The 15,732-nt window shown below is 36.9% G+C and overlaps 1 protein-coding gene across 1 annotated transcript; it reads left to right on the plus strand.

Annotated features, from left to right (window-relative positions):
- Positions 1 to 1,919: 1,919 nt before the first annotated feature.
- Positions 1,920 to 4,743, plus strand: LOC121414745 (kin of IRRE-like protein 2). Its single transcript, XM_041607809.1, has one exon. It carries the CDS (start codon positions 2,718 to 2,720, stop codon positions 4,431 to 4,433), a length of 1,716 nt encoding a protein of 571 aa, XP_041463743.1. The 5' UTR covers positions 1,920 to 2,717; the 3' UTR covers positions 4,434 to 4,743.
- Positions 4,744 to 15,732: the final 10,989 nt, after the last annotated feature.

Raw genomic sequence — 15,732 nt, forward strand, 5'->3', positions numbered from 1 at the left:
TTCATGACATTGATGTTTTCTTAAATTGGAGAATTATGAGGTGTCATTTTTTTTTACTGACACGGTATGATTTCGTCAGTGGCCAAATATAACTGAATGATCTTTGGCATTACACTCTAAAAACAGTATAAAAAAGTAGAATTTTACCAAATATTGGGTAAAAAAAGAATGCGTGCATGTTTGCTGGGTATTTTTCTAAAACCCATATTGGACAAAATGCACGTTTAAAGGATAAATTTCAACGCAACATTGCGTAAAATCTAAAAGTATTTGTAATCTTTTTACCCAACCAACATGCATGTTCCCATTTCACCAAATATTGGGTAAACCTTCTTAGAGTGTAATAATACATGACGATCATGAATATCTAAACATAATAATCACATGTATGATACAAATATGATAACTTCCAATGAAAATTCATGCCTTAGGAAAATATCTAAAAACTAATTTTTATTACAATTGAGAGAAAAAAATCATTTGGCTATTACATCAGATAGGAAGAGCGCCACCATTCACAGGGACGTCGTTTAACCCTGTAATTGAGCTGCCAAACGGTGGATTGTTTCTGAAGGATTTATTCACCAATGAGTATTTATTAATATCTAAAATAAACGGCATATTTAATAATAATAACTTGAACTTATATAGCGCTTTTCATGAAATCATATCAAAGCGCTTTACAATGTAGAACATACAAAATATACAAATTAGAAATCATTAAACTAAGAGAAAAAAAAAAAAAATTCAAGGACACTGTAAATGGGGCGATGTTGGATATGCTTTCTTCATGAGGTACGTTTTTAAATTTGATCGAAATGAAGTGATATTTGAGATGGAACGAAGGGAAGCTGGAAGAGTGTTCCAAAGACGTGGGGCAGAGCTTGAAAAGGACCTATCACCAAAAATTTTAGTTTTTGCTTTTTTGACTGTTAAGAAATTTTGATTTGCAGAACGAAGGGACCTACTTGGAGTATATGCCTGGACCAATTCGGAGAGATATTTTGGAGCATGTCCATGAAGAGATTTGAATGTTAGGAGTAGAATTTTGAATTGTATACGGAATTTAATGGGGAGCCAGTGCAATTATTTCTTTAGCTGTCCAAGAACTTCAGATTTATTACCTTTCCTTCAATGAACGGGCTCATTAATTTCGACTGTCAAGTCTTTTATCAAGCCAAGAGATTTCAAGTGCACTTCTGAACAGCTGATAATGAACAACTATTACGCTAAAACGAAGTGATTGATGAAGGCAGAAGATCGAGTACTTGGTATTAATTGCTGCAAACATCAGTATTTATATGTTTGCTGGAAAACAAGTGTGCTGGACTTTTTATCTGAGAAAGATGCGATCTGACATGAGAGGTTTCCATTCCAGGTCAAATCCTTGAACTGTTGAAGTACACTGTAAAAAATGAAGTGCTAATTTAGCACTTACAGTGCTTGTATAATGACTGCACTACGAGTGCTGATTTTCTAGTTAGCACTATACAGTGCTTGTATAGTGACTGCACTACGAGTGCTGATTTTCTAGTTAGCACTATACAGTGCTTCTATAGTGACTGCACTAGTTCAAATTTAAACTAGAAAATTAGAACTCGTAGTGCGGTCACTATACAAGCGCTGTAAGTGCTAAATTAGCACTTCATGTTTTTACCGTGTCTGGAGGAAAGTTCCTGTTTATCCCGAACTTCCTATATATATTTTGAAAGATTGCTAATTCATAACGATACTTGATGCTTTTAACGAAGGGTATGTCTTTCAAACAATATTGCTGGAAAAAAGATTAAGCAACATTAGATATTACAGAATGGTGATTTTTAAGTGTAATTACATTAATAATTGTGTCTCCGGTAGATCGAGCGGGAATCATTTTATTCATTTCGTTCAATTAAACAAACTTTCCATAACTACTCAGAGACGCTAGAGTAATCATTGATTTTTATTGTTTTTATTTTTTTCTCGTTATATCACATGGTAAGCTAAAGTACATGCATTTGCATATCGTAACTCACACATAGAACATAAATACGTTCTGTTGGACCTTTAATGATTGTATACAGGCCAGCTCGTACGCCTAATAAAATTGAAAGAATCGTGTTTTTTGTTACACATGACCCACAATTCAAGGAATGTTCGATCGCTTTACGCTTTAAGATCGTCCTTTTATCTTCAACATTATACATTATAACGGCCAAAGAAATTGCTACGACTTCAGAAGGGGAATATTCTAATGTCAAAGTGTCCTCAACTAAAATACTTGTTTTCGTTCGACAAGGAGCACGTGCGCGTTCGTGCGTGCTTCTGTGCGCCGCGTGTTAATTGACATGCAGGAAGTCCCCTTGCCGGCTGACATTTTCAAGTAACTTTCACTTTGCTTGACGTTAGCTAGAGATTCAACATGCCCTCTCAGTCCTTGTAATTTGTTATTATTATTTTGTTTTGTTAATCAACTATCTCTTGCCAAAAGTGGACTTTTCATTTTACAGACGATCAAACATTCCAAACGGATGTGCTATTCTGTATCTTACCAATAAAAACAAAACAACAGATTTCTGGATTGCCACGACTTTTGGGGATTCCTATTGGATCATGATTTTGACTAATTATTGACTTGTGATAAACCATGCAACAAACGAGTCGACGAAATTGAACCCTCAACACTGGATCCTCTAATTGGAGTATAATAATCAAACATCCACTCCCTCTTCTCAACGATGGCATCCTGCTGGAATCTTTGGTTCGTGGCTGTGATTTTAATGGTGAACCAGTGGAAACTTAGCCTTGGTGAAATTTTCAGGCATGGTCCATCAGATACTGTTCTTGTCCAGGGAAAGACAGCGGTGTTAAGGTGTGCTGTCAAAACCCAGGGGAGCGAGGTGGTCTACTGGTTCCACGTTGATTCTGGGCAATATATCAGCTACGATGAAAATATCTATTCTTTCGTTATGGAGGATCGTTATTCCATCATTGGAAACCACAAGAAAGGTGAATATTACTTGACGATACGAAATGCTCGGAAATCAGACAAAGGGGAATACCGATGTGTGTATGGGAATCAGTTCGCATCAGCACGCATGGTGGTCTTGGTGCCACCGAATGATGGGTCTCCTGCTTGTGAGGCTCTTCCTGCAGCCGATTCTACCAGCATAGGCAACGTCGCCCAACTTTCCTGCACGTCTCAAGGTGGTGATCCTCCAGCTGAACTGTCCTGGTACCGACAAGACAAGTTGATAGCCGGACCGGCCGTACACGCGAACTCCATCCAGAGACTAGTAAAGACAGAAGACAACGGTGTCATTTTCACCTGCTCTGCGACAACACCAGCTCTGACCTATCCGAGAACCTGCAGCGTGATGATCCTCAAGAATCCACCAATGGTCACAGTAACACCACCTGAAGTCAACATCAAACATGGACAAACCGCTCAGTTCAGCTGCCAAGGTATCGCCGAAACCAATGTAACCGGTTACCGATGGTTCGTCAATTACGTTGTTGTAGGGAGCAAGGTGTCTTCTCCCCGTTATACCCTCGACCCAACTAATACCACACTGACAATCCACAATGTACAAGCCTGGGAAAATGGTGTTATCGTGTCATGTGAAGCTAACATCCAGTCCGGGTTGAAGGGTAGGGGAAGCGCCAATCTAGGTGTAAAGCTGCCGCCAAATTTCAGAACCGCGTCACCTCCCATATCTAATAATGGAAACAACAGTAACGGGACGGGGTTATCTCCGAAAGGTCTTCATCCTCAACCCTTCATAACCACCAACATTGCTGCCATAGCCGGTGCTTCTGCAGGAGCCCTTGTGCTGCTCATAGTTGTTTCAACTCTTGCTGCGTGTTGTGCCAAAGGAAAGAGTCATAAATACCCTGCAGGTAAAAACATGCCTGGATCATTGAGGTATAAAACATCTCAACAAGTACTCATTGAAGAGGATTTCCCCATCTATGCCAAACCAATGAAGGTAAAACGTCATAACTGCGAGGTGACGGAATCAAGTCGACCAAACAGCATCTCCAAAGCTTCCACGGCAGAGTCGGCTCTGACCGGCGTCGGCTCAGATGCCGGTCACGGTGTCGCCATCCCGCTCTGTCTACGACCGCCGTCTTTGAAACGACTTGGAAGAAAAATAACTTCAAATTACGAGAAAATTGGTTTCGACGGACCGCTACCTCTCACCCGGCCCGAACCTATGGGCAGTGAAGACAAAGATTCGGCCCCTGTCGAGAACCCATTAAGGCAGACTGAATTATGCAGGAGCCAAAATAACGCCACAAACGGCGAATTAAGAAATGGAACATCAAAACCCGGTGAATTAGTTTATGCCGATTTGGACCTGGCAGAAAATAATAATGATTCGTCAACAAAACAGACTCAGCCAAATAGCAAGGCATCGGACGCTGTAGCCTACGCGAAATTACGATTATAAACAAACCACACCTTAGTTTCTTTTTTGTACGAATGTAATTTAACAATTTTTAAGATTTTATATGTAAATTTTGATGTTTTGTAATGTCATTTTGAATTTTATACCACTTTTATTGACCTCCATTCAGTTGGGTTTAATGATCACTTCACTGCTTGTAGACTTGTTTGTTAGAGGACATTCAATTTAGTCAAATTCTTTCTTCATTATAGCCTTATTTTTTTTCAAAAATAATATGCATACTAAAACTAGTAATAATGAACTAACCGTGTACTTCTAGAATCAAACAAACCATATTACAAACAAACGCAAGAAGATCGGGGGCCGTTTCATAAAGCTGTTCGTAAGATAAGAGCGACTTTAAGAACGACTGGTGAACCTTTCTTACGCGCTTAACCATCGCCAATGTATATACTATTTACCACAAGAAAGGATCACCAGTCGTTCTTAAAGTCGCTCTTAACTTACGAACAGCTTTATGAAACACCCACCTGGGTTGATTTAATAATGAAAATATTAAACGGTAAGCCTATACTCCATCCTTAACTCCTGCTGATATGAAGAAATAAAGTAAGATTGAATAAGCAACTTCATGATCATTTAATCAAACTTGGTGCAAACAATGAATTTAATCAGGCACGGTCTTCTTTTTATTTGTTTATTTTTCTTTCTTTTTTTAAGGAACAAGGCAACTTTAGATTACTGCACACTTTTTACATCCAATGTGGACGGGACTGTTTTTTTTTCTTCATTTGACGTTTCCCCGTGAAACCAGCACCGCTTTAAATTGACAGAGTGCATATATCATGACGAGATTAATAAAATGTGTAATATTCGAACAGCTCAGTCAAGAAAGTTCCATTCGCCCAATTAGCTCTGTGATGATTAGAGTTGACATTTGAATTTAGATTATGAGAATTAAAACGTAAACAAAGTCTAGCTCCATGGTGATCACGAATATTGAATTAATACAAGAATCAGCTGGGCTCACTGGTGATTTAAGTCATTTGGATAGCATCTTAAGCATCTTAGGGACTGGAATAATTAATATAATAATTGTTCATTTGACATGGTGTTTTGATCTGTATTTTGAAGTCCATAATCACATAATAAAGTCTATAAATTTCCAGGCGAATGTGAACAATTATAAGGCAAATCACTTGGAATAACATCTGAAAAATGATTAAGTGTCGGAACTAAATAGTGGGCGTGGTGGAAAAATGTGAATGCAGATTGAAAATTCTAAATAACGCCAAAAAATGAACTAAAGTCTTTATGATTGAATCCATCCTTTCGATCTCTCAGCTTCGTGTACATCTATTTCATTTTTGTTCACATCTCAAGACATGGGTATTGTTTTTTTTTTAAGAAATCACATTTAATGAGTGACACGATCTTATACAGGAGGAATCAGTATCATTTTAAAGTGTTATATATATTTGTTATTTAAATTAGGTAATTGTTATTGTCTTTTCTGAATTCGGGGTTACCCCATTGCTATTGGCGTCCTGTTTTCCAGGATTTTACCAATCATTTATGAAGCATAAGGTGGGATTTCGAGTTTACAATTTCGTAGGCATCATTTTTAGTCTGTATTATTTTTATCATGTTTGGTAATTGGTAAAGACTGCTTCATCATGCGAAGTTATTGGTATGTGAAAGTTTAGTGCCTGAAAGAGAATTAGTGTTTGTTTTGTTCCAATTGATTTTGAAAGCATAAGGTTTTTTTTTTCTTTTTACCTTATACCTGCGATACATTTACTTTTAATCCACAATACATTTTTCCTTATACGAACGATGCATAACACTTGCATTTCCTTATCTCCTCGATTCGTAGCTCCTGACTTGTACGTTTACATTATAGACTAAATTAATCTTATACACACGATACATAATATGCCGTACATTTGCGTTATACCGGAGATAAATTACCATTACATTAATCCCATGCCTTCGAAATAATACCAATACATTTACCCGATACACACGATAGATTACCTTTACATTTTCATTTTACACACGATGGATTACCCTTACATTTACCTAATATACACGATAAATTAACCTTTCTTTTACCTTATATTCACATGATAAATTACCCCAACTTTTACCTTGTACCCCCGATAGATTACCCTTACATTAACCTAATACTCTTGAAGTTTACCGTTACATTTCCTTCATACACACGAGAGAATACCCTACATTTCCCTTTTCACATGATAGATTACCCTTACATTTATCTGAAACGCGCGATAGCATAACCTTTCTTCATCTTATGCCCTTGATGTCTTCCCCTTTCATTTACATTATACATGTTATACCGACGATATGGTTCTCGAGATTACATTTACGTAATGCTTGCGATACTTTACCCTTACTTCTTTACTAATGTTTCCGAGACGTAGACGAACGAAGCAACTGATAAACATTTTTCTAAGTATATGAACCATAGGGCTCGCATCTCATCTTTGACACTCATTTACTTTTCACGATGTGGCTTTAACTTGTGATGATTATATCTTTTAAAACAGAACAATTTGTTACAGTATGCTATGGACCTCTTAGCGAAACCTTTTTAAGTTATCCTAGCTAGAAAAGATGATCCCTATCTCTGGAATATTACAACAACAAGAAGATATAGGTAAATACAGAAATGTGTAAATAAACATGGTATATGCATATATCAATATATAGAGAGACAGATGAATGAATTCATTAAAAAAAGACATCACGAAAAATCGAACTGATGGATGACTGAATATTGAAGTGTTCTTCAACATACTACTAAGTCAATAAAATTTAGAACGTTGGTTCCCTTTTCGGCATACTCTCTCCTAATTACTTTCATGGAATTTGCTTACCTTTGTTCTAAATATAAACATTCGTATGTACTCCAATAAGAACAGATAAAGTATGAGTAACATATATACTACTTCTGTCATAAGATTTCTCATATTTTTTCATCACCAACATTATTATTTCAATGTCAAGTTTGGGGTTTTAATTATATTTGATGTGATTTCACTCATGATCTAAAATAAGTCATTTGGGTTGTATCCAAATGTATCGAAATGTTTGAAAAGAGTAAAAAGTATATAACCACTTGATATGAAACATGAAACGTATCTAAAGTGCATAACTGTAAATGGAGAAATTCATGGCTGTATTTGGGATCACTTTCCGGAATTAAAGGTAAGGATCCGTGATCATATCGCACTCGATTCATCATCTAAGCCTTCTAATGAGGCACATGGAAGTCCTTTGTCTGATCCCTGCCATAGCACCTTTGCCCTTGGGCAAGGCATTCATGTACGATGCTCTTTTGTCATTCATTAAGATAATTGAAAATGTTCTATGGTATCTATATGTGAATGAGTTTTAAAGACAAAAAATGTAGCTAAATTTCGAAACCACGCCGCTAGTATTCGTAAACGAATCCGCTCGGCTACTAAAAACGGTTGTCCCTGTATCATGTGTACTGTGCTGAAGTAAATCAATAGACAAAATGTACTAGACACAGCGGCCCGTATTCTGAACTCGGGTTTAAATTAAACCCTGGTTTAAAGTTGTGGTTTAACTATGGAGAGCCAATGGGGTACAAATCCCCAACAGTACACATCAAATTTATTGACTCATGTGAAACCCAAATTGTCTGAGAATGATAACTGAAGTATTTTGAAGTGTTATTGTTTTCCATTATGAAAGCAAAAGGAAACAAAATAGTAAACATTAGAAAAATGCAATATAAACATAATGTTTTTATTTTTGGCTCCCATAAATTTAGCACCGTGTTAGACCGTGGTCTAAGTTAAACCTGCCTTCAGAATACGGGCCAGCGAATCTGAACAAATAATGGTTCGAGCTGATTTGTAAAAAAGATAAACTTTTATAATTCTGACAATTGTATGTAAATAATCCGTTGAAAATGTTGTCAATGCCTACATTTTTTAGGCAAGTTGTATTCCACTTTAGTGTCGAAATAAATGATGTGAATATTTTGTAGAAAATGGAATAATAGCAAGTGTTGTTTTATTCGACTTATCTATGTCCGTGAAGTCAAACCTTAGCCCTTACACGCTAGTGTAAAATTCCCTGGTAACATTGGGGGGGGGGGACCGATGATTTTTACCATTGATGATCCCAAAATAAAACTGAATTCAAATTCTATGGAGATCTAGAATACTTTGCTGGGTTGTCGAATGCATGATGTTGCCATTCTTGCCTTAAACCTCATCTGAAGGTCTTGTAGGGTCCAGCGATACCAAAAATCTATGTGTGCGTCATGCCTCATTTTACCGTCTTATTTCCTGTGTTAATTGATAAGCATATTTTGAAGTATTTCCCATTGCCATTATGCAGCAGTTTCTCTGTTCACGATTCCCTGTCTGCATCGCGTCGGTCCGTGACGTCTTAGTAGCGTATTTTAAGCATCCAATTCGCAGACGCTTTCTACAACGTTGAGAATCTATTGAAAATGCCCGTCAAATCACAATGGACAGATTGGAGGTCTTTGTCGAAAGTTGGTGGACCGGGACAGAACAAGTCTTAAGATTCGAACCGGGCGGAAACTTGCAAATATGTCGTATGTCCAGAGTACAGGACGACACTGCAGTTTTGATTCACCAATTTTCGATAAAAGCCGCCTTTTATGAAGGGCTTTTGACAAATGAATCCCTGCGTTATAGAAAGTGTATATGAAGTGATTGCTTTAATGCCCAATCAACCCGACAGGCAAATGATGCCTTTTAATTAACCAGTATGCTAAAACAAGATGTGAGATTACATAAAATGGTAATATATTGTATTCATGTAGCGCACGTATCCACCTTCTAGCTTCTCAAGCCTGAGGAATTCCCTTTTTTTACCCCGACCAAGCCATACGGATTCAGGTGCTCACAGGTTTTTGAGGAATTGCTTCAAGTTTGTACCCATTCAACTAACCAGGGTTGAGTGCAGTACATTGCGGATCCCTTTATTGCTGAAGGAAATTATGCTTATTCTAACATTTGAACCCACGACCCTGTGTTTCAAAGTTCAGAGACTAATCCACTCAAGGTCACAGTATATACAATAACGTTTTTCGATACACCATTCATTTATGATGTTGCTCCAATGGTTTGCTTTAGTCATGGGACTCTCACGAAACATACTCCTCCCGACACTTTCTGACTTAGAAAATGTCTCCTCAACCTTTCGATCAAAATCAAGTTACGGTAAACCTTGGACGGTTATCTCGTTAGGTGGTAGAGCAACAGGAATATGGGAAGCAATCAATATTTGTCGGGCAAGCCTCTACCGTTCTGAACAAACCACGTGGGTTAGCCCTCCATGAGTGTTTCCCTATGATATGCAACACTCGGCTAAAAATTATCATGAATCATACTCCTTCAGGTAAACATTATACTCTTAAAGCTACCATTTCGATGTAGAGTATTGTTTGTTCATTTTTTTTTCTTACAGGGCTGCGTCGCCTGCACGTTCGAGGGGGAATAGGTTTCAAACAAATTTATCTAGAAATCCTTCTGCGATTTGCCCATTTTCTGCTTTATCAGAGGATTCATCTTGCGATTAAAGGTGGAAGTGATGTCCATTGTGAAAATCATAGTTGGAATAAATTACGATATCAAAATAATACAAAAGATGTTATCATGTTTCCATAAATTTCATACAGATGATGAAAGGAGTGAAATGTGATATCCCATTCGGTGCCTCATGGCTTTTTAAATTACGTCCTCCTCCTCCTTCTTCTTTTCTTCTTGTTCTTCTTCTCCTCCTTCTTCTTCCTCCTCTTCCTCCTCCTTTTCTTCTCCTTGTTCTTTTTCTTTTTTCTTCTCCTTCTTCCTCCTTCTCTTTTCCTCCTTTTCTTCTTCTTATTCTTCTTCTTTTTCTTGTTCTTCTTCTTTTCTTCTTCTTCTTCTTCAACTTCTTCTTTTTCATCTTCTTCCTTCCTTTTGTCATAACTGTTTGTATTCCTATTCTTGTCTGTAATATGAGACACAATGAAGTCCGCTGCCATGCATGCATGCCATCGAGAAACAAATATCCCGGACACGACAATTACGGTACAACGTCAAGCCCTATCCTTTGAACCTTATGAAAATTAAATAATATTTAAGAAATTAAAAGTCTGCTCAAAATAGGCACAGTGTTGGTATATCCGTGCGAGGATTAGTGCTATGTAGGGCATGTAATAATGGGGCGTTGTCAAGTCCCAGCTAGGGGGTTTGGTGGGGGACGTCTCGATTTAAAGTCATCGCAAATGACCACATAGTGTTCCATAATCTTGCAATAATTTGACTAAGGTTAACGTTATTTTTTATTTGAATATACCATGTGACGGACGTATTTGATATTTCTTATTCGGAGAGCCTTACAGCTTGTCCTAATTCCCGTAAAAGAATATTATAATTTTGACACAGCGGCAACCTTAATTTCCATAAAAAAAACTGTACATCAAATTAGCAGGTCTTTGTATCCGCAAGCAAAAAGCGTAAAAATGAATCCAGCTATTATTTTTATTATTATTATCATTATACAATTCAGACTTCATCGTGATTTCCGCTTCATTGTATTCGTGGTAGTTACGTGATCATCTAAATAATATTGTCAGAGACCGTTCCAATGGAATCGCACACTCTTGAAATATTGGGCAACATACTGTCCACCCAACGATTGTTTAAAAAATATCCAACTCCGGGTAGTTCTAACCGATTGTTGTGTGGACAGTATGTTGCCCAACGTTTTTAAGAGTGTACCGTCAGCGTTAACCCAGGAACCCACTCTCTATAACAGCGGAGAATGTACTTATCTTTCTATCTTTTAACCTCATCATGTTCTTCATTTAATGTTATCCATTGTCGATGGATGCTGTCATCTGGATAACGTCATGGAACGCTGTTCTAATGCACTGCAAAAACTCTGGTGTTGATTTAACACCAGCCCGGAATCTATACAGTGCGTCCCACGCCACAAAAAACGAAACCGAGATTTAGCGATCATTTATAATAACTTAATCATAAATAAAATAGACAAATGACCTACGAATTCAAACCTTAGAATCTCCTTTTTCATCTGATATTGCTTAGATTATTTCTCATTCACGCATGAGTGAGCAAAAACTATTTGAAGAAAGGATACCAAAAACTCATTTGGCGGGGGAATCTGGGTTCAATATCTGCTTTTTAATTTGATACCTAAATTACAGAAAATGGTAAAGAAATAACAAAGTTCTGGTCATTTGAAATAAGGCTTAAATTTCAATAATTTCATAAAATGAAGAGGTTCTCCAGGCTGGCGTTCAAACTCACTCGACACTCCGTTTTGTTGACGATCAGCATGCAGTAACTCTTTTGTTCTCCATGCGATAGCTTCTGTGGGAAACCGGTGAAAACACGTTTATCTAATGAAATTATGGGAATACAAGCCTTATTTCAAATGACCAGAACTTTTTTATTTCTTGACCATTTTCTGTAATTGAGGTATCAAATTAAAGAGCAGATACTGAACTTATCAAAAATGTGGTTTTCTTTTTGAAACCCAGATACCCCCCGCCAAATGAGTTTTTGGTATCCTTTCTTCAAATTGTTTTGCTCACTCATGCGTGAATGAGAAATAACCTGAGTAATATCAGATGAAAGAGGAGATTCTAAGTTTTAAATTGGTAGGTCATTTGTCTATTCTATTTATGATTAAGTTATGATAAATCATCGCTAAAATCTCGGTTTCGTTTTTTGTGGAACGCACTGTATATGTCCACACCAGAGAAGTATTGAAACAACACCAGTTTGGAATCAAACCGATGCTGTTTTGATACTGTTTGGTGTTGTATAAACACCTATCTGGTGTTAGAACAAAACGAAACTGGTGTTGTTCAACTCTTCTCTGGTGTGGACATATATAGATTCCGGGCTGGTGTTAAATCAACACCAGACTTTTTGCAGTGTGAGGTTGCACGGACAGTGTTAATCCAGGAAACGGTTCATTCCTTCTTGATGTCCGTTGGGCCTCAACGAACTCCCTGCTTGACCAGTCATTAATGACTGACCAAGGCTTTACGGCATACGGCATCCTCTTTCCAAAAGCCTCATTTTGAGGTCAGTCTTTAATCATTGATGTGAAAATATTTCTAAATATAGCGGCGGGATTCTCAGCACATTTAATCCACTTCATTAAATGCAAAATTGAACATTTGATGACCCAAGATGACCCAACGATGATACTGATGATATTTTTTACGAAGTATTTTATAAAATAGAGAATATTTAAGTACTGTTTCAGTACTGTTCTATAGCAAACTTACTTGACTTTAAAACGTTCAAGCCTGAAGCATACACGTAATTATTTAGAATTTGCTACATTCTCCATGCATTTCAATGCTCTTCATTGCGATAAGGCTACAATCGTAGAATGGAATAAAATAAGAAAATTCTTTTAAAAGAACACCCAAAAGATAGGTGGATTCGATATGTTCACTTTGCTTTAATCATAACGTTTACGCTACGCTATTGATGTGGTTGATGATATGATCTTTATTGTCGCGTCATTATTGTCTCGATCATTGCTGGTATTATAATCATAATGACAATAATCAAAATGAAATCTCAACTAGCATTATTAATTGTAGCAAGTATTGTTATTATTATTCAGTTTCACTATGCAATGTCGCATACATTCGTAATTCCGAAGCTTCGTTATTCCGAAGGTTCGTTATTCCGAAGGTTCGTATTTCCGAAGGTTCGTAATTCCGAAGGTTCGTAAGTCCGAAAACGAAATGAGGTTCGTAATTCCGAAGGTTCGTTAATCCGAAAACGGAATGAGGTTCGTAATTCCGAAGGTTCCTTATTCCGAAAACGTAATGATTAACGAAACTTATTTCGTTTTTGGACTAACGAACCTTCGGAACAACGAACCTCATTTCTTTTATGGATTATCGAACATTTAGCATAACGAACCTTCGGAATAACGCCTCAAATGTTCGGATTAACGAACCCTTTTACGTTTTCGGATTAACGAACATCGAGGTATAGGCAATTTACGTGTTTCGGAATTACGAACCTTCGGAATTACGAAGTGTAACCATTCAATGTACCCCTATCATCATTTGTAGGTTTTTTTTTAAATGACAACCATATTTATTGTGTGGGTGTGATATGTGCGTGAAAGGAGATGTGCAATACCAAATGCCTAATTTATCATACTGATCATTTCACATTTAGGACCTATTGAAATTTCCAATGATTGGATAATGCCATTGCTTAATGAGCTCGGCAAAGAATCCCCTCATAATAATCGTCGAAACTTTTTTTATCGCTTTTCTTTAATCTTGCATGTAGTCTCGCTATTTCTCTTATCGCTGCAAGTTCTTTTAGATAAGTCACATTCAAAAGTAAGCTGCTTTCCAGTTTCTCATCAACACGAACATTATAGCAAAAGATTCTTTCAATACATACTCATGTTCTAATTCACGCACATTAATGTTTCAAACGAGGAGAAAAAAAACCCATAATACCCAATTAGTCGCTTCCTTGCTTACGATTCTTCCGAAACATAATCGGTACAAAAAGATGCTGAAAGATAACAGAAAAGAGAGATCCAGTGATGCAAAGATCTCTTAATTGAATTACCGAATGGAGTATTGTTCAGTCGGGATTTGGCTCATTAAGGCCTGATCCCATGCAGGATTTTGGCTAACATTTTCTGATTTTTCCTCCGATATTTGGATATTTTTCTGGTCTGATTGTGAACATTGCACGTGCTTCACGGATCACAATTAAGATGACTTATTATTGAGTGGTTGAAAGAAGGATCGCACCCAGTTGCTTTGAACGAAAAGCTGACATGACGGTATAGGATAACGTTGCATAAAATGCATTAATGGTTAAGCTAGTACTAACTTGAATTCCTTTATAGGATAATAAAAATTAATTAAAGGCTTACATGTTTGTATTCAAACCACCAAAATGTCCAAATACTCATAATTAATAAGGGGGAGGGGCGATAATTCATTGTTTATCTCCGAAATGACAAAGTGAATATTATGTAAACATTTTAACATGTTATGACGTGATGTGTGCAAAGATTTCACTCTTTTATTTTTTTAAGTAAAAAAAATAATTAGCTTGCATCGAAGAAGGTATTAGGGTCTACAATCATGATAATAATAAAAAAACGTTGTAATACAATAATACTTTTAAAACAAACTTTAGCCAAAACCCAGATGGATTGGTAGGCTTAGTACATTCTTGTTTTAATCACAATTCAATCACGGCTGATTCTGCTAGAAAGCTATATAGTTAGTAGGATGGGAAGAGCGCCAAAACTAACCTCTAAACTGGTTTCAATAAGCAAGACCAACTAAATAACTATTCCAACGTTGCTACTATAAGACCAAGAACGGTTTTAAGACATCCATTGCAGTTTCTTGACATTACTTGTCATTGTCATCATTACCTGTACTTACTCACTACAGGGCACATAAGACCTGCATCCATTTTGTTTGTGTACTGTTTTTGTAACTTCTTTATATCTTTCGCAACCACTATACGCAGACACATTCTGGTACGCAGAGAATCTATTGTCAGAAGACCTTCGTGGCAAAGCAGTCTTTGTCGAAATTCAGTGAGTCAAAATAGCAGTGAGTCGTCCTGGACTCTGGACAAACGATCTATTTTCAATTTTTCGTGGTTTGATCTGCTGTCCCGGTCCACCAACTTTCGACAAAGACCTCTCAGCTGTCCATTGTGATTTGACCTGCATTTTCAATAGATTTACCACGTTGCAGAATTGCTATAACTCCGCATTGTTTGTCTACCGAATGACCCTTAGTGACTCTGTGCTGGACCGATATTAGTCACAATTTTGCTATTAGGAAGTCTCATCATGCCTCTTAGTTGTATATCTGCAATATCGCATGAAATCTTTTAATCGGTTATTGTTGTCCGTTCTATCACATAGGCGTGGTGTCGGTAATGCTCTTACAATCCATTAAAAATCAGCTGCTTAACCGCTAAAACCCCTCGTATTAATCCAAACCACACGGGCAAAATATAATATAATATAATGACTATCACTGACTATAAAACACTGCCTTATTTTTTATTTGGAATTGCAATACGGCAAGTTAGCTTTGTCTTCCACCCTTATAAAAAATAAAGTGATTTCTTAAGGTCATACTCGCATTCGGATAATGTACACGAGTTGTTTAAAAAGATAAATAATTAAAAAAGAGGTTTAAACAATTCATTACAAGTTTCAACAACTTGTTGTTAGAGTGAAGGGCTTAAACAAAGTGCTATTTCTTTTT

This window comes from Lytechinus variegatus, chromosome 5, assembly GCF_018143015.1.
Source record: "Lytechinus variegatus isolate NC3 chromosome 5, Lvar_3.0, whole genome shotgun sequence".
In the NCBI taxonomy this organism is placed as follows: Eukaryota; Metazoa; Echinodermata; class Echinoidea; order Temnopleuroida; family Toxopneustidae; genus Lytechinus; species Lytechinus variegatus.